The sequence below is a fragment of the Mya arenaria genome, chromosome 1, assembly GCF_026914265.1.
Source record: "Mya arenaria isolate MELC-2E11 chromosome 1, ASM2691426v1".
Classification (NCBI taxonomy): domain Eukaryota; kingdom Metazoa; phylum Mollusca; class Bivalvia; order Myida; family Myidae; genus Mya; species Mya arenaria.
Genome location: NC_069122.1, coordinates 23,761,405 through 23,787,442, shown reverse-complemented (window position 1 = coordinate 23,787,442; position 26,038 = coordinate 23,761,405). Strand labels below are relative to the sequence as shown.

The 26,038-nt window shown below is 37.9% G+C and overlaps 1 protein-coding gene across 3 annotated transcripts in view; it reads right to left on the bottom strand.

Moving 5' to 3' along the window:
• The window catches only part of LOC128230147 (solute carrier family 35 member F5-like), an 84,084-nt gene that overhangs the window by 27,800 nt on the left and 30,246 nt on the right, over positions 1-26,038 (bottom strand). For all 3 annotated transcript variants that reach the window (XM_052942191.1, XM_052942207.1, XM_052942199.1), the window contains exons 4-6: positions 23,065-23,106; positions 19,021-19,093; positions 4,900-4,956 (exon numbers count right to left, since the gene is read on the bottom strand). In XM_052942191.1, coding sequence (XP_052798151.1) covers positions 4,900-4,956; positions 19,021-19,093; positions 23,065-23,106 — 172 coding nt within the window. The remainder of the gene's footprint in view (positions 1-4,899; positions 4,957-19,020; positions 19,094-23,064; positions 23,107-26,038) is intronic.

Genomic DNA, 26,038 nt, shown 5'->3' with positions numbered 1-26,038 from the left:
GTTAAAATGGAGTTATGTTCCTTGTTGTAAGATGGGGACAATAATTCTGCAAAGTATTAAGTGCATTGAGTGAAGGGTATAGAAGTGTTTTTTTATTAAAATCCCAACTTGCCCTAAAACTTTAACCTGCCCTAAAACTTTAACCTAAGTCAATCAGGGGCCATAACTTGTATCAAGGATAATATGGAGTTATGTTACCTCATGTGTGAAGTATTAAGTCAATTGAATAAAGGGTATTAGACTTATAAGTGAAAATCCCAACTTGCCCTAAAACTTTAACCTGCCCTAAAACTTTAACCTAAGTCAATCAGGGGCCATAAATTGTATTAAGGATAATATGGAGTTATGTAACCTCATTGTGTGATGGTCCCTAAAAAACTGTGTGAAGTATTAAGTCAATTGAACTAAGGGTACAGAAGTTATTCATAAATATCCCAACCAGTGCCCTAAAACTTTAACCTAAGTTCCATAGTCAATCAGGGGCCATAATTTGTAAAAAGGATAATATGGAGTTATCTAACCTCATTATGTAATGGCCCTGAACAACTGTGTGAAATATTACCGTAAGTATATTGAATGAAGGGTATTGGACTTATATGTGAAAATCCCAACTTGCCTTTAAACTTTAACCAGACGCCGACGCTGGGGCGAGTAGTATTGCCCTCTTTATTCTTCGAATAGTTGAGCTAAAAATTACCACATGGCATTAGGTGGAAAACGGTTGAGGTGGCATTTGGTGAAAAAAGGTGGAAAATGGTGAAAATTAGATCAAATTCCCACTTTGTTCTGTTTTTCATAATAAATGTTTTACACCAAGTGCCACCCGTTTAAATACTCCACCAACTGCCACCCATTTTCCATGTGCAGTTCATGGCAAATGTAGGGAAGGGAGGCCAATATTTATCCAAATATCTTTTTATTAACCAATGGTCACAGCTTATTGCCGAAGACTTACATATGAGTTAATCAACAGATATATTTTATAAGATCCGTAAGTATGATCATGAACCTTGTGCATCTAACATTGAAAATTATGTATATGCACTGTTTCCATCAGACATAGATGGAAACCCAATCTCACAGAGCTAATACCATTTCAGTTAATGTCTGCACAAAAGCATAAACATACCATTTTTAATGTGAATGGGGCATAACTCTTGAATTACTGTACAATTTACCCAATAATCTTAATTGACCGAGATATTATGACCACATACACTGTCACTTGGTCATAAAGTTTTTGTCTACTCTAAATTTTGCTGATGATGCACACATAGCCTAAGATTGAAAAAGTAATACTTTAATGTTGCATTTTCACCCTACACGATAAGACATACTTCAAAAACAATTGAAAGGGGATTTTTCATATATGTACTTGTTTTAATTTGTTGTTGAAGTAGTTTCATTTTGCTCTCAAAATATAGATAAAAATAAGATAATGAAAAACAAAGACAGTTGATCTAATGATTATTAGGTACATCATGTAAGGTAAAAACAAATTAATTCCTCAACCACTTCAAAAAGAATGTTTAAAACTTTAACTCAACATAATGTACCATATTACACACATATATCCAGTGGCAAACATTAGCAAATGGAAGGGATTTTGCAACTGATTTATTTGCATTTCTTGACAATCTTAAGTGAAGAATAAGTTCCTTCTTTCTTTTTGTCCATGCGATATTGTATTTTCCCGACTATAAGGCGACACCCCTACTTTGCCCATGAAATCTTGTGTTTTTGTCTTGACTCGTTTAAAAGACGGGGTAGATTTTTAAAGCAAATCCAGCACTTGAAATTCTCCAAGTCTGTGATAATGTTCAACCTTAACAGTCAAATATCAACGAAATTTGTTCATTTGCTTGGGATTATTGATTTCTATTTTCCGATGGTATGGTATGTTTGAACCAGCCTAGACCCAATTTTTGGGATTTAAGTGGGTTCATAAGGTATTTGATTGACCTATTTAAATACAAACCATTGCAGTGCATCTTTGATCTTTACACAGCTGTGATGTGACATCACAAATTGTACTGTTTGATCTGCAGCCGACAAACAGAACAAATTCCATTACATGTGTTAATGAGTTATATTTTCACAAGTGTTTGTTTGGATTGCAGTTGATGGGACTTAAATTTTGAGTAATAAATAACCATTGATGACTGCGGATAAATTAATGTAACGATTGATGAAATATGTATTGAAATCTGCTAGTTACATGCATGTGCATGATATATGAAAAGCCTTATAGTAAGGAAAAAGTAAGTTTTATTTACGACATAGAAAAAATAACAATGCATTTTAAAAAAAAGGTAACAAAATAAGTCTCCTGTGAAAAACAACGTGTTTGAACCGATAACATGTGTTATATCGAGTGTTCATCGTAGCGAAACAAAGCAGATCTATGGTCGCCTTAATCCGATGGGTGTGATCGTGTCACTTTTATTGGGGTGTCATCCACAGACAATAAATCAGTCAGTTGAATATCTTATGTTGAATATTCCTGATTATGACTATTCTTTATGAAATTCTTATAGATTCGCCTATAGGACTCGCCTATAAGATGGGCTCCCCTACTTTAAGGTTCAAAATCAGGACCAAATTTCCATGTCTTATATTCGAGAAAATACGGTATTTATGAGCAATTCACTTGATTTAATACTTCTTCAATAGCAAAGAAGTAAGTTCTTTTCAACATTCATGAGGTCTGAAGTTTGAAGTCGTGCTGGTGAGAACTAAATACTTATTTTACTATTTTTCTGTATTTTAACATGTTATGCTAATTTAAAATGAAAAGAAAGTATTGCTTGATAGCTATCCAAAATATTGTATCAATAACAAGGTCAGATTTTAAGACATTTTTTTTTTAGTGTGGAGAGATAATTTTAAATTTGACAGACTTTTGATTAAGTGCAAGTTATTGAAATATTCTTATAAACATCAATAAAATAAAATTATATGGTATTTCTAAACAACTTATTTGCATTTTGTTGTAGTTTAATCATCACTCAATTATTTTCAAAGAAAGAATAACTTGAGCAAAGTTCTAAAAAAAGAAAAGGAATACATACAATATAATTATGTACATCAATATGAAAGAGAGCTCATGTTATTCTTGATAAATCCTTGCAAACCCTGCAATCATATAATATGTATATTTTAACAAAAAGCCGTATACTGTGAAATCATTTATATTCGTTGGCATGAAATTTCGTGGTTTGCTGAAAAAATACAATTTCGTGGGTACTTGAATTTGTGGTTTTTCATTTTTGAAAAAATAAATCGAAACTGCGATCGTTCTAGATCATCTGCATTATCGCCATGCGCTGGTCCATGATTTCGGTCTTCCACCTCACTCGGTTCATGACACTCGCAAAAGTGGTACGACATGCCAATTAATTAGTGCGTATACCCATGTCAATTATCTATTTAATTGGAAATTAAGGTCATAAAAGAAGATTTACTCTGATCATAAATACAGATAGGTGAAGCCATTGAATGCCAATTAAGGATTTTGCAAACTGTGAAAACACAGAAAAGATCCGTATTTTTGAGTAAACAATTCCTTATATTGCAAATTCAATCACTTTTGAATATCATCTCATTTCAATATTTATTCACACGTTTTTGTTTAATAAGTATATTGAACACGTTGTTTTGTACATTGTCACGTTGGGTGCTCAGTAACCTCCAATGGAATTGATTAATTATTTTATTAGAGAAAAAAATCGAGAACCGACACTCAATACTCACATCCTGTAAACTGGAGATTTTAATGAACAGCACATGTTTAGGCACGTGCTTCAGTCATTTGGTTAAAAAAAACACATTAAAATGATTTGGTTTATTATTTGTTAAAGGCTGATATAAAACATTAACAAAACAATGATAGTAAGATATACAGTGAGACGGATATTTACACCATATATTGCGGGCTCTGTAACGAATAAACTAGACTATGTGCATAACATGGCAATTGAAAAAGTGAATAAAGGGTTTTTATCTTGAATTCGTGGATCACCCAACCCACCAAAACCACGAACATTAATGCCCCACGAACATTAATGATTTCACAGTAATTCATTTTTAGTGTGTCTGCATTAGACCGATTCTTGAAACAGCTCACTAATACAACTATCATATTATAACATTAAATAAGAGGGCCAAAATGGCCCTAGTTCACTTACCAGAGTACTTGGTAGCTTATAAAGTTAATGATTGCCTAGGGAAGCAAGCTATTAGCAAGGAAGGTAACTAAGACAAAGACGAAACATGCTTAATAAGTTATTGGTTGCTTAAAGACAGATAGTTGCATACCAAGGATGCCATTGGTTACTAAGGAAAGTGATGATAGCGAGGGAAAGAAGGTTATATAAAGAAAGATGGTAGGGGACCACTAGACAAAGCTTGAAGCTGAATATCTCAGCTCTGGGCATCATGGTTGTAGAGAAAGATTCTTAAATATTTTCCTTATATAAGTCTATGGTAAATAAGTGACCCCCGGGTAAGTACCAATTATGACCCCAGAGACACAAATTTTTGAACACACCATGTAGAGCAGAACAATGCTACATAACAAATATATGCACGCAATGCTGGACAACCCACCTTCCACCATAGTCTAATCTTTGGGCAAATGCACTTGGTGTGGTGCAGGATTCAAACCATTGGAAGCAAGCAAGTTTATAACTTAGGTAACATGTCAACTTATTAATCTTATCGTGTAGTAAAATCCTTAAACCATACCCTGCAATAAAAGTCACTGGGATCAAAGGAAGCATAATAAACCTAGATTTTTACAAATTTTCTGAACAGCAAAGTACCTTAATATGATTTAAATATTTTGGGGTTACACACACGCACGCACGCACGCACACACACACACACGCACACACACACCTGTGAGCTGACGTACTTCCATCAGGTTGTTGAATCGCACAGAACGGTTGTGCAGCTCTGAAAAAGACAAATGTACATTTTACAACACTATTAACTTCCAAACTTAGGGGCCTCCATAACTTTGATAAAAAAACACTAGAGGCTCCAAAATCTACGACCTGACAAGCTTGGCCCGTATCAATAAATGATATTTGTCAGAACTTTAAAAATCTTCAATCTGTAGAAACTTGCCAGTTGACAATAAGTTAATTTGTATAATTTCCTCAACTGTTTTTCCAACTTAAATACTTGCTTAAGTTCAGATTTTGCAAATAAACATCACAATAACAAATATATGACTGAAAGATAATTTCAATTTTAGATAAAGATCTTTACAAGGACAGACTCCAGGCTGAACCTTTGTCATTGGTACTTATAAGGCCAATATTGGTAGTTTTGTTGCACTATGAAATTAACTTACATTCACATATTCACATTTTAACTCAATCAAATATCCGATTAACTTCTGGAAATTAATGTATTTGTATGAACCCTGGCTGGTGACTTCAGCTTTATTCACAATGTAACATCACAAAAATGATATTGTCAACTGCAGTTGTTCATTTAGTCAAGTATAAAATAAAAATATAATGGCATATCAATGCAATCTGTGTTAATGATTAATTGAATGTTCAAGTTTCTGGGAATAAAAACAAGAGCTGTTGTAGAACAGTGTGCTCAACTATATGCTACTTTGTCTTAAAAATGAATAAAAATAAATGATGTAATATGTGCCTGTCAAAAGCCATAAAAATAAGTTATCAAAAAACACCGCAATGCGACGAAACCAGGTTTTCAATGATTGACAGAAGTACTTCATCCTCCGTTGTGAGATTCAGTTTAAACTGTTATTTTTTTATTAATTAGTAACTGTGACCTTGACCTTAACCCTAGGTGCCCCAAATGCAACTCTATGAAAGATCTCCATAAACTTTTCCTATATACCAAGTTTGGTCACAATATGTCACCCCAGATTTAAGTTATTCAGTACCAGCTGATTTTCTATTTTTAGTCACAGTGATCATGACCCTACAGGTCCAAACGCAATCCATGAAAAGGTCTCCATAAACTCTTCCTATATACCAAGTTTGGTCAAAATATGTCAACCCTAACTATAGTCATTCAGCCCTAATCATTTATTAACTGGTGAAGCACTCACAATGCTTTTTGGTTATCGCAAAATCAATAGGAGTCATCTACTAGTCATCATCAACTAGCATACCAAGTATGAAGTTCCTGGGTACAAGCTTTCTTCAGTTATTGAGCAGAAACCATTTTTAAGCTTAAGGTCACCGCCAACATATTGTTTTTAACCTGAAGGTAACCGTGACCTTGACCTTTGACCTTTTGATTTTAAAAAAATAGGGGTCATCTACTAGTCATGAACAACTAGCATACTAAGTATGAAGTTCCTGGACCCAAAGGATCTTTAGTTATTGAACGAAAACCGTTTTTTCACCTCAAGTTTACCGCGACCTTGACCTTTGACCTACTGATCACAAAATCAATAAGTGTCATCTTCTAGTCATGACCAACCAGCATACCAAGTATGAAGTTCCTGGGTCTAAGCGTTCTAGTGTGACAGACTGACTGACGGACAGGGCAAAAACAATATGTCTCCCAATGAATGGGGGAGACAAATATTTATTCATTTATAATTGTTTTGTTTTTTTACATTTAGTATACGACAGCCTTTGAACAGATGAGCAATTTCCACATTGCAATACTTAATCGGTGTCATAGTAAACAGTCGGTTTGACAACTTAAAACTTAAATACACTGAAAGATATTTCATAACAGACTGGAAAATTGACACCCTGGTCGTTCGAACATCGGTTCCCTCGAGGTTTCAGCTCGGACATCGGTGTCCTCAAGCGAATGCAGTTTTACTGTATATTTAAATCTAGGCAAAAAGATTCTGTCATGTTCATGTATTTTGTATAAAACAATAAAAGAGAACTTTAATTTGCAAGATATCATTGCCCTAAAGAAAAGGCAATACCAAATCCTCTGTGAACTCATGAATAAACAGTCATTAAACTGAAAAAAGTCTATTTTGATTCTTGATTCCTTCTTTTTTGCTGAACTCCTTGATCTCAGAATTAAGGAACTCGCTGGACTTCTCTAAAGTCTTAGTGTCAAACACTGGTAGCACAAATAACCCAAGTAAGTTATAACCTGTGATAGCACCAATAACCTGTGGTAGCACCAACACCCCCTTTTTATATCACCTGTGGTAGCCCTGCTAATCCCCCTTAGTTATCACCTGTAGTAGCCACAATAACCCACCTTAGTTATCACCTGTGGTAGCACCTAAAACCCCTTAGTTATCACCTGTGGTAGCACCAATAACCCCCTTAGTTATTGCCTGTGGTAGCACCCTTAGTTACAACCTGTGGTAGCACCAATAATCCCCTTAGTTATTGCCTGTGGTAGCACCAATAACTCCCTTAGTTATCACCTGTGGTAACACCAATAACCCCCTTAGTTATCACCTGTCGCGGCACCTATAACCCCTTAGTTATAACCTGTGGTAGCACCCTTAGTTACAACCTGTGGTAGCACCAATAGTTATAACCTGTGGTAGCACCAATAAGCCGTCTAATTTATCTCCTGTCGAGGCACCAATAACCCCCTTAGTTATCACCTGTGGTAGCCACAATACCCCCCCCCCTTAGTTATCTCCTGTGGTAGCCACAATACCCCCCCCCCCTTAGTTATCACCTGTGCTAGCCCCAATAACACCCTAAGTTATCACCTGTTGTAGCACCAATAACACCCCTAATTTATCACCTGTGGTAGCACCAATTACCCCCTTAGTTATAACCTGTGGTAGCACCAATAACACCCCTAATTTATCACCTGAAGAGGCACCAATAACCCCATTAGTTATAACCTGCGGTACCACCTATTACCCCCTTAGTTATCACTTGTGGTAGCACCAATAACTCCCTTAGTTATAACCTGTGGTAGCACCAATAACCCCCTTAGTTATCGCCTGTGGTAGCACCTATAACTCCCTTAGTTATCACCTGTGGTAGCACCAATAACCCCTTTAGTTATTGCCTGTGGTAGCACGCTAAGTTACAACCTGTGGTAGCACCAATAACCCCCTTAGTTATTGCCTGTGGTAGCACCAATAACCCCCTTAGTTATTGCCTGTGGTAACACCCTTAGTTACAACCTGTGGTAGCACCAATAACCACCCTTAGTTATCGCCTGTGGTAGCACCAATAACCCCCTTAGTTATCTCCTGTGGTAGCACCAATAACCCCCTTAGTTATCGCCTGTGGTAGCACCAATAACCCCCCTTAGTTATCGCCTGTGGTAGCACCAATAACCCCCTTAGTTATCGCCTGTGGTAGCACCAATAACCCCCTTAGTTATCGCCTGTGGTAGCACCAATAACCCCCTTAGTTATCGCCTGTGGTAGCACCAATAACCCCCCTTAGTTATCTCCTGTGGTAGCACCAATAACCCCCTTAGTTATCGCCTGTGGTAGCACCAATAACCCCCTTAGTTACAACCTGTGGTAGCACCAATAACCCCCCTTAGTTATCTCCTGTGGTAGCACCAATAACCCCCCTTAGTTATCTCCTGTGGTAGCACCAATAACCCCCTTAGTTATCGCCTGTGGTAGCACCAATAACCCCCTTAGTTACAACCTGTGGTAGCACCAATAACCCCCCTTAGTTATCTCCTGTGGTAGCACCAATAACCCCCTTAGTTATCGCCTGTGGTAGCACCAATAACCCCCTTAGTTATCACCTGTCGTAGCACCAATAACCCCCCTAAGTTATCACCTGTGGTAGCACCAATATCCCCCTTTGTTATCACCTGTGGTAGCACCAATAACCCCCTTAGTTATCACCTGTCGCGTCACCTATAACCCCCTTAGTTATAACCTGTGGTAGCACCCTTAGTTACAACCTGTGGTAGCACCAATAGTTATAACCTGTGGTAGCACCAATAACCCGTCTAATTTATCTCCTGTCGAGGCACCAATAACCCCCTTAGTTATCACCTGTGGTAGCCACAATACCCCCCCCCCCTTAGTTATCACCTGTGCTAGCCCCAATAACCCCCTAAGTTATCACCTGTGGTAGAACCAATAACACCCCTTAGTTTCCACCTGTGGTAGCACCAATAACCCCTTTAGTTATTGCCTGTGGTAGCACGCTAAGTTACAACCTGTGGTAGCACCAATAACCCCCTTAGTTATTGCCTGTGGTAGCACCAATAACCCCCTTAGTTATTGCCTGTGGTAACACCCTTAGTTACAACCTGTGGTAGCACCAATAACCCCCCTTAGTTATCGCCTGTGGTAGCACCAATAACCCCCTTAGTTATCTCCTGTGGTAGCACCAATAACCCCCTTAGTTATCGCCTGTGGTAGCACCAATAACCCCCCTTAGTTATCGCCTGTGGTAGCACCAATAACCCCCTTAGTTATCGCCTGTGGTAGCACCAATAACCCCCTTAGTTATCGCCTGTGGTAGCACCAATAACCCCCTTAGTTATCGCCTGTGGTAGCACCAATAACCCCCCTTAGTTATCTCCTGTGGTAGCACCAATAACCCCCTTAGTTATCGCCTGTGGTAGCACCAATAACCCCCTTAGTTACAACCTGTGGTAGCACCAATAACCCCCCTTAGTTATCTCCTGTGGTAGCACCAATAACCCCCCTTAGTTATCTCCTGTGGTAGCACCAATAACCCCCTTAGTTATCGCCTGTGGTAGCACCAATAACCCCCTTAGTTACAACCTGTGGTAGCACCAATAACCCCCCTTAGTTATCTCCTGTGGTAGCACCAATAACCCCCTTAGTTATCGCCTGTGGTAGCACCAATAACCCCCTTAGTTATCACCTGTCGTAGCACCAATAACCCCCCTAAGTTATCACCTGTGGTAGCACCAATATCCCCCTTTGTTATCACCTGTGGTAGCACCAATAACCCCCTTAGTTATCACCTGTCGCGTCACCTATAACCCCCTTAGTTATAACCTGTGGTAGCACCCTTAGTTACAACCTGTGGTAGCACCAATAGTTATAACCTGTGGTAGCACCAATAACCCGTCTAATTTATCTCCTGTCGAGGCACCAATAACCCCCTTAGTTATCACCTGTGGTAGCCACAATACCCCCCCCCCCCTTAGTTATCACCTGTGCTAGCCCCAATAACCCCCTAAGTTATCACCTGTGGTAGAACCAATAACACCCCTTAGTTTCCACCTGTGGTAGCACCAATTACCCCCTTAGTTATAACCTGTTGTAGCACCAATAACACCCCTAATTTATCACCTGTAGAGGCACCAATAACCCCATTAGTTATAACCTGTGGTACCACCTATTACCCTCTTAGTTATCACCTGTGGTAGCCCCAATAACCCCCCTTAGTTATCATCTGTGGTAGCACCTATACCCCCTTTGTGATCACCTGTGGTAGCACCAATAACCCCCTTTAGTTATCACCTGTGGTAGGACAAATAACCCCTGTTAGTTATAACCTGTGGTAGCACCCATACCCACCAGTTATAACCTGTGGTAGCACCAATACCCCCCTTAGTTACTACCGGTGGTAGCACCAAAACCCCCCCACCCTTAGTTATCACCTGTGGTAGCACCAATATCCCCATAAATTATCACCTGTGGTAGTACCAATACCCCCCTTAGTTATCACCTGTGGTAGCACCAATAACCCCCCTAAGTTATCACCTGTGGTAGCACCAATATCCCCCTTTGTTATCACCTGTGGTAGCACCAATACCCCCCTTAGTTATCACCTGTGGTAGCACCAATACCCCCTCTTAGTTGGTTTAAACATATTTTATTCAACATATCTATTTATCTATATATACATATAATACACGTTAAATATAATTTAAGTATTTGCATTAATATATTGAATCGGATTGAAACGAAAGCATAGCTTATAAAGTTTCTCTCCGTGAGAATTAAGTTACACGTTATGCAGAGTAATGAGAAGGTTAGACAATTTTAATTACATGTATATATGTTGTTAATGAAAACATGCAGAATATTATCTTAAGAGAACGAAAGAAAGCGTTTGAAATAGTGTATAAAAATGATGATTTCGGTAACAAAAAGAAGAAAAGAGAGCATGGATGAAAACAAAAGTAGACAGAGCGAGAATATATATATATGTAAGTTTGATGATAGTTAGATTGAAGATAGTTGGGTACCTGTACCGTTTGGTAGAAAGGGTCAAGTCTGGGAATATAGCATAATCAGAAGCGTTTCGAGTTTTGTAAGAAGTTATGAACAAAACTGAAGATTTTTGAGTTGCTCTCGTTGTTAAGGGTGGGATCACCGTTGAGAATGGTATCAATGTCAACACGTGTGATTCTAGACATATCAGGAATTAAGGTTTGTCGAATATCCATATACAAGGGACAATGCAGAAAGAAGCGAGTGCTACTTTCAACTTCACCACATTCGCATAGAGCAGAAATTATTATGTTTTTGCAAAAGAGGTGATAGTTAAGGGCACTACAACTAGTACGCAGTCGAGCGTGGAGTACCTGCAAGCGACGGCTACCGTTGTAATAGTATGGAGGGCAGACTGAAGATTGATTTGAAATAGATCTCTTGAAAGAAGCAATAGAAGGGCTGTCCCGCACATCCCGAGAAAGTTCATTCCATGCACGTACAGAAGAAGGAAGGAAAGAGGAAAAGTAAGAACTAGTACGTGACATAACCCTTCTTGTATTAGATGCATTGCGTAGTGGATAATTATGAGAACCAACAGTTTGGGGTGTAAGGGATGATAAATACTCAGAAACAAGGCCGTTGTCCATTTTATAGAAGAGACATAGTTTGTGATTGAGTCGTCTTTCTGAAAGAGTAGGCCAGCTCAGTTCCTTGTGAAGAACGGAAATAGATACTAGCTTTGTAGCCCCACAGACGATTCTACCAGCCTCATTTCATTTTTTTCATAGTCTGTACAATTATCCCACACTGTATCAGCATATTCAAGAATTGGGCGAATGTATGAAAAATAGATAATTTCTAGACATTTTCTGTCCAAATGGAATTTTAGCTTTCGCATGATGCATATGCGTTTGAGGGCCTTACTTTTAATGTATTCAAAGTGCTCGTGCCATGTACAGTCACTGGAAAGGACCAAACCAAGATGTTTGTGCGAGTTAGTTTCTGAAATTTGTTGACCATACATTAACATAGTTAACTCGGCATAGAAACAAGGTTGTCGTTTTCGGGAAAACAAAATTGACATAGTTTTTGCAGGGTTAAAGGTTACTAACCATTTATCAGCCCAGGTACTTATGCTATCAATATCCCTCTGGATTATTTCAGTGGCCCTCAGGGGCTCATCAACCAGAATGTACAGACTGGTATCGTCTGCGAATAACCTAATATTACTACCAATATTAACAACAATGTCATTTATGAATATAAGAAATAAAAGGGGACCTAGAATGGAACCTTGCGGAACACCGGCCTCAAGTTGGGCCCAACTAGACATGGGGCCAGGGAGAACTACGCGTTGCCTACGATTATTGAGATAGTCACGGAACCATGATAGTAAGTTGCCATGGACACCTGTTTCTTGAAGCTTCACAAGCAAACCCTTGCGCCAAACTTTATCAAACGCCTTGCTAATATAAAAAAATAATGTTCGAACTTCAAGGCCATCATCTAATGCCTTGCAAAAAGTGTTGTAAAGGAAGGTAAGTTGATTAACAGTGGAGTCACCTGGCCGAAAGCCTGACTGAAACGAGGTTAAAAAGTTTATATCACGAAGATGGTTAAAAAAATGTTTATATACTGCCCGCTCGAACACTTTTTCCATTGTATTTAGTAGGGAAATAGGACGATAGTTTACAGGAAGTGTCGGATCTCCCTTTTTGAGAACTGCACATACATTGGCATCTTTCCACTGCTTGGGAAACTGACCGGTAGAAAGAGATGTATTAAAAAGGGCACACAGCGGGCGAGCTAAACAGTACGAGCATTCTTTTAGTATTCGGTTGCTTATTCCATCAGGACCTGAGGCTTTGTTTATGGGGAGGGAGGTTAAAATGTCGGTGATATCACTTGGTAGCAAAGTTATATTATCAAGATTATTATTACCGTAACGATTGTTTACCGGCGGAATGACATGACCACTATCGTCTTAATAAAGATTGGTTTCTAAAATGTGTATTGATCAGTTCAGCTTTATCAGCGTCATCTAGACACAGTTCTCCGTTAGTGGGATCTTGAATTGCATTGATACATGGCTTAGATTGAGGATTAAGAAAAGACTTTAAAATCGTCCACCAGCCTTTAGATTGGACAGACCCAGAACAAATCTTTTCCGAAAGATTAGAATAGTAAGTTTCCTTTGCACTCCGAATGGCCAGAGTGGTTTAGTTTCGAAAACTTCGAAACTTATCCCAAAGTAGAGTTGAGTTTTGACTCTTAGCATTTTTATAGTACCGTTTACGCTTGCGAATGAGATTTTTTAAATGCAAAGTCATCCAGGGAACGTCGTCTGGTCGAATAACGACTGTTTTAGTTGGGATACATCTTTTGGCGTGATTCAAAATTGCGTTAGTTACATTGTTAGTGTATGTATTAATATTTGCATCAGAAAGAGAGTCCCATTCAGTATTGTCGAGAAGACCTCGTAGTTCCTCGTAGTTACCCCTGTCGTAATACCATACTTGCCTCAGAAACGAGGTTGTCTTACACTTAGCGAATTTAAGTATTCCAAATATAGGACAATGGTACCGAATATTGGATGGGAGAAAAGGATCCCCAACACCCGAAGATATTAAGCTATTAATGTTTGAAGCGAAGATCAGATCTAGTGTGGATGAGGTATTTTCAGTAAAGTGGGTCGGCTCGGTTATAACTTGCGAAAGTCCATAGACCGAACATAAGGTTTGAATACGCCTGGAAGAACTTGAGTTGCTAGAGTTGTAATTAAAATCACCAGTTATTATTACATCACTGATTCCTGTATCAATGGCAAGTCCCACAGAGTCCTCTATAGAATCACGATACGCACTAGATGAGTTTGGTGGTCTGTAAAATGTCCCAAATAGTAAACGCTTACGGCTTTTCAAAGTAATTTTGACCCATATGCTTTCCAGGCAATTGATTTCTAAGTCTAGGCGGCGAGTGAAGTGTACACTATCCTTGATAAATACACAAACACCACCATGACTGTCGCCTGGTCCATCACGTCTCTCGACCGTGTGATAACCAATGAAAGATATATCTTCGCAAGAGATTGATTCATTAAGCCATGTTTTAGAAAAAGCTATAATATCAAATCCATTCAATTCAGAGAAAAGTATATCAACCTTGTTTTGCAGGCTTTGTACATTGTAATGGATAAATGAGACGTGATGTTGTGACAAGAGGAGTTTTTATAAATCTGAACTGGATTCTGTTGAACATGATGAAAATGAATCGGGACCAGGATTACGGTGAACATCACCAGATAACAATATGAGCTGGACAATCCATAATTCAAATACAATGGCAGAGAAAACTGAGTAGACGGCTACAAACCATAACCCGTTACAACGGAGTTTTATTACATAAGGCTGGATCTTTTTTCCAGTGGTTGGCGTTGAGTGTGAAACGTGGTATGCCTTAAGAGAAAACAGGGCTAAGACGTTGAGTAGGATTGGGATGGAAAATATTAAAACTATACTGATTTTCTCCAATAGACCAATAAACCCCCCTCCTAAGTTATATACTGTGGTACCACCAATAACCCCCCCCCCCAAGTTATATCCTGTGGTAGCACCAACAACCCTACCCCACTCTTAGTTATCACCTGTGGTAGCACCAATAACCCTTTTTATTAATAACCTGTGGTAGCACCAATAACCCCCATTAGTTATTACCTGTGATAGCCACAATAACCCACGCACCCCACAACCCTTAAAGATTTCCTGTGCTAATCCCAAAAATCCTTTTTAGTTATAACCTATGGTAGCCCTAATAATCCCCTTTATTTATTTTTAACTGTGGTAGCCTTAATAATTCCCCTCCAACTATTACCTGTTGTAGCCCCAATAATCCCCTTTAGGTATTACCGTGTTTCCCAGCCTACAAGGCGATCCGCATATAAGATGACCCCTAACTTTGCCCATAAATTCTGGTGTTTTTTCTATAGACTCGCTCATAAGACGGGGTAATTTTTAAAGCGAATCCAGCACTATAATTTCTCTGAGTCTGTGATAATGTTCAAGCTTAACAGTCAATTATCAACTAAATTTGATGATTTGCTTGAAGAAAAAAAGACACACACATCACATTCCAATACATGTCTTAACAAGAGACCCCCCCCCCCACCACCTGAGCACCATTTTGTCAGGAATATTTGGACAATTGAATGAAATATGCATGGACTGAAATGACAGCCGATTTGTCATTGACATTGAATGCCTTTGTATCAGTCTTAAGATTATGATCATTCGATGTGTGAGGATAGTAGGTACAGTTTTTAATCATGTTATAAGTCTGAAAAAGTATCAAATCTTACAGTAAATGTTGGAACATCTGTTATCACTCAATCAGCTAACGTCAGAAATCTTGGTGCTTTTCTAGACTCTCGGATGAACATGGAATCGCATGTTAAGTCTGTGTGCAAATCAACTTACGCTCAGCTGAGACAGATAGGACGCATTCGACAGTACATCAACGAGGATGCTACGAAAACACTCGTAAATGCCTTAGTAACATCTAGATTGGACTATTGCAATTCTCTCTTGTATGGAGTCCAACAACAATCATTGAACAGGCTACAACTTGTACAAAATACTGCTGCTAGAATAATTACCAGAAAGTCAAAGTTTAGTCACATCACGTCAGTGCTTAAAGATCTTCACTGGCTCCCAGTGGATTACAGAATCAATTTCAAAATACTAATTCATGTATTTAAATCACTTTATGGCAAAGCTCCACAATACATTAATGATATGATCAACGTTTACAAACCGACTAGAAGTCTACGTTCAGCCAACCAATTGCTAACTCTTGTGCCACCAAAAACAAAACTTAAATTTGGGGATAGGAGCTTTTCTGCAGCTGCTCCTAAGCTATGGAACACTTTACCAGCACATGTTAGAGACTGTACTTCTCTTGAAAGCTTCAAACGACAACTAAAGACTCACTTCTTCGTTCAGGTTTATGGGAACTGAAAACTGAATCGCGTACTTGATTAACTGTGATTATGTAATTTGGAACAGTCAAGATGGAAAATATCCCATATTCCAATATCTAATAGAATGGTTTTATTTCATATTATATTCCATTTAAGTATTAGTCATTCGATTGTTTTATCTATGCTTTCAGAATATGTCTTAGAAAACTGCTTTATATTTTTAATTCCATGCCTATTTTTAAGTATTAGTCATTCAATTGTTTTATCTATGTTTTCAGAATATGTCTTAGAAAACTGCTTTATATTTTTAATTCCATGCCTATTTTTAAGCATTGCTTTGAACTTTTCACATTGCTTTTAACTTGCATATATATTTTTCCTTTCTGATCAATTTGTACTGTTTAACCATATATTGTTAAGCGCTTTTGAGCATTTTTGGAAAGAGCGCTATATGAATGTGGTATATTATTTATTTATTATTTATGTTAAGATGATGACTGATATTTGCAGATAAACATGTATCCTCTAAGCAGCAGGGAATAAGTAAATATGATGTAAATTTTAATGACCTATATGAGTTGTGACCTTGACCTTTGACTCTATGAACTCAATATCCATAGGGGTCATCTACTGGTCACCCCAAACCTTGTTGTCAAGTTTGACGGTCATGAGTGCAGGCATTGTCGAGTTATCACAGGGACAAGCTTTTTTCCCTCAAGGTCACTGTGACCTTGACCTTTGACTCAATGACCCCTTAAATGGATAGGGTTGTCTACTGGTCAGGCGCAACCTCCAAGTCAAGTTTGAGGGTCATGGGTGCAAGCAGCGACGAGTCTTCACTAGGACAACCTTTTCACATTCCATGTCACTGTGACCTTGACCTTTGATCTGATAACCCCTAAAATTAATTGGGGTCATCTACTTGGTAGGCCCAACCTCCAAGTCAAGTCTGAGGGCCATGGGTGTGGGCATTGTCGAGTTATCACTTGGACAACCTATTAGCTTTTAAGGTCACTTTGACAATGACCTTTGACCCCAGTAGGGGTCATCTACTGGTCAGGACCAGCCTTCATGTCAAGTAAGATGACCATAGGTCCAGGCATTGTTGAGTTATCACTCAGACAAGCTTTGACAACTTTTTCCAGTTAAAGGTCACTGTGATCTTGACCTTTGTTCCAATGACCCCTAAAATCAATAGGGGTATTCTACTGGTCGGGCCCAACCTTTATGTCAAGTTTGATGACCATAGGTGCAGGAATTGTTAAGTTATCACTCTGACAAGCTTTGGTCTATCTATGGACTGACCGACCGACCGACATGTACAAAGCAATATATCCCCTCTTCTTCGAAGGGTGGCATAATAAGTTTAACTTTCGCAGGTGTGTGTTTGGATTGCAGTTGATGGGACTTAAATTAGGCGAAACAAATAACCATTGATAATTGCAGATAATTTAATGTAACGATTAATGAAATTTGTATTGAAACCTGCCAGTTAGTCTGCATGATATACGCAAGTTTTATTTTGGACATGGAAAATTAACACGGGAAACAATATCCAAAATATTTTCATTACAAGGGTAGCGAAATGTGTCTCCTGTAATCAACCACGTGTTTGGACTGATAACAAGCGTTTGCCAATTAAAAGATATAGAGTGTTCATCGTAGCGAAACAAAGCAGATGGTCGCCTTAATCCGATGGTTGTGATCTTGCCTCTTTTATTTGGTTGTCATCAACAGACAATAAATCAGTCAGTCAATATTGTTTGTTAAATATTACTGATTCTGACTTGTTTCTTTCTAAATTTCTTATAGCCTTGCTTATAAAACGACCCCTACTTTGGACCCAATTTCCCCGTCATATAAGCAGGAAAATACGGTACTTGTGGTAGCACCAATAAGCCACCCTTAGTTATTACCTGCGGTAGCACAAATAACCCCGCTTTAGTTATTACCTGTGGTAGACCGAATTATCCCCTTATGTTAGCCCCAGTAAATCCCTTAGACTTAATTATACCTTTTGTAGCATCAATAACCCCGTTCCTCATGTATTGTCAGTTGTAGCACCAATAACACCCTTTGTCATTTATTGGCGCCGCACTGAAGTGCGCGCCCATTATTGGATGGGAATTCTTTTTAATTAGCGGTAGGAGCGGATTTAAATCTGATTGACAGTTGGTTTTTATTGTTATTTTATTACGATTTAAAAAATGCAAATGGATGGCCATAGCATGGATGTTAATAATGCTATTGATGGTTAAAAAGTTTGTCTTCAATTTATCTTCAAAACATTATTTCAGAAGAACGACAAATAAGTTTAATAAATGTTCCCGATTCGTTTACATTTTCCGATTAGTTACCTGTAATCATGTGCCGGAAATGTAAAATGGGTGGACAGGTAATTATAAGATTGCGAGTAATTATGTTTTATTTTGTTTTGTTATGTTTACTGAATTAGTAAACCATAAGCTAAGATAAAAAAAAAAAATTATCGATAGAGGAATTAAATGTTCACCTTACTTTATTTGTTATTGTGTTGAAGGTGACATTAGTAAAATTTCATAACAATTGTCCCGAGTTGTTTTGGTTTAGAGCACTACACAGTCAGCGCACAAAATGATTGGTCGAGTCAGTCATGTGATATGATGTTTTCACGGGAACTTCATAAATCTTAGTGTTACACTTTGAAAAGAACATTTTCCCTTAGTTTGTTTGCGGCATTATATGCTGGTTGACCGTAACTATTCATTGTTTTTAAACATATTATAACAAATGCATAAACTATAAAACGGCGCCCTTTGATGCTTTGCATCAATGGTCTTTTTTGTTAACTGTTGTAACACAAATAACCCATTTAGTCATTTATTACCTGTTGCAGCATTAATAAACCCCTTAGGTTTTTACCTGTGGTGGTCCACTCAATAAATGTGGTTATTACCTGTATGTTCATCAGTTTCTGACCCATTGTTCATCTTGTCATCATATCTCAATGGAACATAAATTGGATCTCCCTGAAAATATTTCTTCCTTTAGAAAAAATATATTGAAAAATAATTTAGTTTTTAGTTTTAAAAAAAACAGACAAGACTTCTCACTTTAAGTGACAAATGCCCCTGAAGCAGTGTTCAATTGTGATTTAAAGTTATTTAAAAAGGGAAAATAGAAAAGAAGCATGTGGATAAAAAAGAAACTTGTGGATAAAAAAGGAACACTAAGTGTGAACATGGGCTAAGTGGTAGGGACACAGGTCATGCATGGAACATGTCATCTTGGTATGTTGAACACATGTGGCAAGTTATTTTAAAATCTGTTTATACTAGAGGAAGGTACAGCCCCCACACGATAACCAATACTCTATCAAGTTATTTTAAAACCTGTTTATACTAGAGGAAGGGACAGCCCCCACACGATAACCAATACTCTATTTCCTTAATTGTAGTATTCTATAGAAAACAAACAGTTGACCATGACCTTATAGATAGGGACACAGGTCTTGCATGCTACATTTAATCTTGGTATGTTGAGCAGTCATGTTGCAAGTTATATTAAAATCTGTCCATACAAGAGAAAGCTACAATGCGGACATGACCATATATACTCTATGTCCTTATATGCAGCATTCCATAGTAAACAAACACTCAGTATGACCTTGACCGTAGAGGTAGGGACATGGGTCATGCACACGACATGTCGTCTTGGAATGTCAAAAACATGTGGCAAGTTATTTTAAAATCTGTCCATACATCATGAAAGTTATAGGTTTTTCCAAGACTTGACACAGTGACCTAGTTTTTGACCTCATATGACATTGTTTCGATCTAAGCCAAGACTTCATCCAGGCAAATTTTGAACAAGTTTCATGAAGAATGGAGTGGATATATTGCTTTTGTTTGTACACAAGTTTACTTTAAGAGTTGACTTCAACCACCTACCAGTAGTTTTTGTTCAAGGGGAACATTCTGACCATAGTTTGAACAAGTCAATACAAATATTAGATTGCAGACAGGATTTTTGTAAGTTTTGGCATAGCGACCTATTTTCTGACCTCATGTGACACAGTTTCAAACTAGTCATTGATTTCATCAAGAAAAACATTCTATGACATTTTATGAATATCGGAATTATTGCCTCTAGAATTCCCAAGATTTTTTCAAAGACTTGACCTGGTGACTTAGTTTTTGACCCCATGTAAACAATTTTTCAATACAATGAGATTTCATCAAAAGAAACATTACATCCAAGTTTGAACATCATCTGAGCAATCAATACCATGATATGGGTTCAGACTAAAAAATCTAAAATTTGACCTAGTGGCCTTATTTTAGATCACATGTGGCCCAGATGTAAATTAGTTGAAGAGTTCATCAAGAGGTAACAGTCTGATTAAGTTTAATCTATAGTGGACAAAATCTAATGCCTCTGCCTTTCAATGATTTTTCTAAAATTTGACCTAATGACCTAGTATATGACACCATGTGACCCAATTTTCATGCAGTTGGAACTTGATTAAGGGGAGCATTCTGACCAAATTTGAACACAATCTAACCAATCCCTACCAATATATGGTTCTGAAGATATGGTTCCAGACATAAAAATGTAAGATTGGAGCTAGTGACCAAATTTTGACACCACATGACCTAGTTTCTATTTAAGCAATTACAAGCAGATGAAATTTCATGAATAGGGACATACCGGCCAAGTGTCAACATCATCTGATCAATCTGTAGCTCTATATGGTTCCAAACAGAAAAATGTGATGTATGGACAGATGCACAAAAGCATAGACAGACTGACAGATGGTGTTATTTTAATATGCCCACTCTTCAGGGGTATAATAAGTAATTGCAAACAAGAACTTTTTTACCAGAATCTTGGTTATCAAATACCAAGCTCTGGCTTTAAACAAGAGGGCTATGATGACCCTAAATCACTCACCTCTGTAAGTATTTGACCTTTGTTATCACTAAAGCTTTGTTCTCAAACCTGTACACATGGTCCAAATTTCAAAACTTTAGCTTCAAAAATAAGAAAGTAGGTCAGGAAGTCACATGTCAATGTCAATGTTGATATCTGTTTTCAAAACTGTACACATGGTCCAAATTTCATTGCTGCAGCTTAAAAAATAAAGTATGTCAAAAGATTACAGTCAAGGTCATCCAAGGACAACATTGATATCTGGTTACAAAACTGTACACATGGTCCACATTCCATTGCTGTAGCTTCAAAAATAAGAAAGTAGGTAAAAAGATCATAGCCATGGTCATCCAAGCACAACATTGATTTTTGTTTTAAAAATTGTAAACATGGTCCAAATTTCATTCCTCTAGCTTTAAAATTAAGAAAGTATGTCACACTGATCATTCACAGCAGTTTTCCTTAATTACATGAATTAAATGAATGTCTGTAGTGTATAAGATGTATGAACTATCCAAGCAAAATATTAGATTATAGAATTCAGAAAAATGGTATAGTTCAATTGAAAAGTCTGATTATTAAATTCATTATTGAGTAAAAAAAAATGTTTTAGAAAATAAAGATAATATTAAAATAAAATCAGATTTTAACAAAATGTGTTTTTAGGGAGCTTGTAACCCCCAGTGTGGAGCCAGTTTTGACCCCCACGTGCGGCAATTTTAACAAATCTAAAGGACCACTATTTGATGATACACACTAAATATCAAGGGTCTTCGCCTAACAATTTCAGACAAGAAGATTTTCAAAAATTTCACTATATAAGTACCGTAAATGACTGGGTATAAGACGATGGGGGTATAAGAGGCAGGCAAAGAAATCTGAGAAAAAACTTTTAATTTATGTTTTGGGTTAAAGGACGCATAGAAAAAATGTCAAAATCATCTGCCGAGATCAGCCTCGATGTTTGTTGACAGTGACGAAAAAAAAAAATTCATGAAAATTGCAATGGTTATTTTTAAACCATAAAATACCAAAACAAAGCAAAATGTTTCATTGTTTATTCGTTTCATGTTATATAAAAACATAACAAATTATTTAAAATTTGTACCTGAATGGCACTGAAAAGTACCTTTTATGACAATTTGTAAGATTTCTTTCTGACAGTTTATCGTAACCGATAACCTGTCGAGAATGAAAAGTTTAGTATATGCAAAAACCTTATATTGTATGGAAAAAGAATACAGAACGTGGCAAAGTGCGAAAAAACAAGACCATTATCGCAACAGTTTTTAGTATTGGTATGTTTAATAGCTTAAAGGCAGTGCGAGTTTTTCACACCTTATTGTACAACTGACAAAAAATAATTTGACAGTGCACAGCTTTGCTTCTTTATATGCATGTTTAATTATTGTTATATTCAAAATAATATTGAATAATTTTCATTATTTTAATCGTACAATATTTATTTTTTAGTTATAAACATCTTACGATATACCGTATCCCGATCTTCAAATGCCGTTTTAACCCGTATATACTTGATCGATATGACACGAGTAACATCCCTTTTTACACGAATCTAAACAAACGCTCTGCCTGATATCGACCTCAGAAAAAAGTTCAAAAGCTTGTTACCGGTTATTAGACGCAGGCATTTGACATCGAAATCTGAGGGAAAAAACTGTGTCTAATATCCAGTCATTTACGGTATGTAAAAAATTGTGATACCAGGGGTCAGATAAGGAACATCCCTAGTTTCATCAAAATTGTCCAGGCGGTGTAGGAGAAGATGATGATTATCAGCAATTGCTGACACCGAATGACGGACGATGGACGACTGACACCAGACACTGGACATAGACCAATCACAATAGCAGTTTGTGCTCAGGTGAGCGAAAAAGGAACTTCTCTTACATTGCTTCAGTTGTCTTCTGTTCTCTATGTGGAAAGATTTTATACAAAATCATTTTATACAAAATATATGGTTGTATGAGCTGTGCACTCAATATCCCCGATCATATGCAACCGGCATCATGAAAATTAATTATAAAGTAGGCAAAAAAGACTTTACCAGTAGGTCTTCTCCTTCAAAAGTTTCACCAGTCGGAACAATCTGCAACACACAACACTACTTCTTTTCAAGGAACACATTAGAATACAAAGTTTTACAAAATAATATAAGTATAAGTATAAATATAAGTTGAATTTAGCTCACACTGAAGAAATCAATTTTCACCCTATTATCACCCTATCACAATAGCTCACGCTGAGCACTTTGTCCTCAGGTGAGCTAAAAAGTCAGTTTTTTCTTTACACAAATTCAATTTCAGTTTCACTTGAGAATTAAACATAGTTTATAAAGCAACAACAGATGAATTTTGACTAATTTCAATATATTTCTATAATTCAAGAGTGTACATGTATCTTTAACAAGGCAAGCAAAATCATTATACCATAAGTGTACAGATTTGTCGACTTCGTACCAAAACAAGAGGTGTCACAGAGACAGCGAGCTCGACTATTCCGCCGCTTTTCAGTGTAAGGATTGAAAAGTTTTGGCGAAACATGCACGGATCACTGTAAAATTAGATAAGATTAATGCCTGCGAAGATTTGTGTAAAATTCAAAAAAACATTCAGTCTTTAATGAAATACAGACTTGATGGAAATAGCATGCAATACATTAAAGGATTATAGGTTGTATATAATAATTAGGGATGCAAACGAATGGAAAACTTGATATTCAAATATACGGTAATTTCCATCAAATATTTGATTACCGAACTGAATATTTTAGAAGATGTAGTAAACTTCTATTATTATTCGCTAAAGTAATATCCAGGGTATTTTTATCCAGTATTTTGTTGTAGCCAGTACGCGCGGCGGACACTGATTTTCCCAAAATGAGTTTTTGAAATTCTCCATTTTCAGGAAGAAATAAGAATAACATTATAAACAAACAAACAAACAACAACAGCACTCTCAACTACGCCGCTTTGACTTAGAAGTGAATACAACTAGAGATTGCTTTTTCGAAAAAGCGCATGTCTCCCCCATTGTGTGGTCGTAGGTGAGAAATAATCAATGATGGATCCCAAAATCAATAGGGGCCATCAACTAGTCATGACTAACTGGCATACCAAGTATGAAGTTCCTGGGTGTAAACGTTCTTGAGTTATTGAGCAGAAACCGGTTCTTCACCTCAAGGTCAGTGACCTTGACCTTTGACCAACTGATTGCAAAATCAACTAGACATCATGACCAACCTCACTTCAAAGTTTGGTGAACCTAGATCAAAGCATTCTCCTGATATTGCACGGAAATATTTTTTTACATTAGAGGTCACAGCGACGTTGACCTTTGACCTCCCAAAATATAGGAGTTTTCTAAACCTCATGATCAACCTCCCTACCAAGTTTGGTGAACCTAGGTCAAACCATTCTCAAGATATTGAGCGGAAATGTTTTTTACATTGGGGGTCGCCGCGACCTTGACCTTTGACCTAGTGACCCCAAAAACAATAGGGATCTTCTACACCTCATGACCAACCTCCCTACCAAGTTTGGTGAACCTAGGTCAAACCGTTCTCAAGATTTTGAGCAGAAATGTTTTTTATATTGGGGGTCGCCGCGGCCTTGACCTTTGACCTAGTGACCCCAAAAACAATAGGGATCCTCTACACCTCACGACCAACCTCCCTACCAAGTTTGGTGAACCTAGGTCAAACCATTCTCAAGATATTGAGCGGAAATGTTTTTTACATTGGGGGTCGCCGCGACCTTGACCTTTGACCTAGTGACCCCAAAAACAATAGGGATCCTCTACACCTCACGACCAACCTCCCTACCAAGTTTGGTGAACCTAGGTCAAACCATTCTCAAGATATTGAGCGGAAATGTTTTTTACATTGGGGGTCGCCGCGACCTTGACCTTTGACCTAGTGACCCCAAAAACAATAGGGATCCTCTACACCTCGCGACCAACCTCCTTACCAAGTTTGGTGAACCTAGGTCAAACCATTCTCAAGATATTGAGCGGAAATGTTTTTTACATTGGGGGTCGCCGCGACCTTGACCTTTGACCTAGTGACCCCAAAAACAATAGGGATCCTCTACACCTCACGACCAACCTCCCTACCAAGTTTGGTGAACCTAGGTCAAACCATTCTCAAGATATTGAGCGGAAATGTTTTTTACATTGGGGGTCGCCGCGACCTTGACCTTTGACCTAGTGACCCCAAAAACAATAGGGATCCTCTACACCTCACGACCAACCTCCCTACCAAGTTTGGTGAACCTAGGTCAAACCATTCTCAAGATATTGAGCGGAAATGTTTTTTACATTGGGGGTCGCCGCGACCTTGACCTTTGACCTAGTGACCCCAAAAACAATAGGGATCTTCTACACCTCATGACCAACCTCCCTACCAAGTTTGGTGATCCTAGGTCATGCGGTTTTCCAGTTATCGATCGGAAACGAAGTGTGACGTACGGACGGACTGACGGACTGACGGACTGACGGACTGACGGACTACCGGACTACCGGACTACCGGACTACCGGACTGACGGACAGGGCAAAAACAATATGTCTCCCCCAGAGAGGGGGAGACATAATAACGATGTTATATGTGCCTGTCAAAAGCAATAAAACAATCAAATTAAAAAGTGAACAAGAATCGGGATGTGACAAAACCAGGTTTTTAATGATTGGCTGAAGAGATTCAGTTTCAACTGCTTTCTTCTTTTTTTTGTAACAGTGACCTTGATCCTAAGGGCCCCAAACACAATCCCATGAAAATCCTCCATAAACTCTTCCTACATATCAAGTTTGGTCACAGTATGTCAACCATAACTGAAACAGTAATCTATTTTTAGTAACAGTGACCTTGACCCTAGGGGACCAAAAGGCAATCCATGAAAGCTCTACATAAACTTGTCCTATATACCAAGTTTAGCCACACTATGTCAACCCTTACTTGAGTTATTCAGTACTTACCATATTTCTTTTTTAGCAACAGTGACCTTGACATAGACCATAGCTCTCGG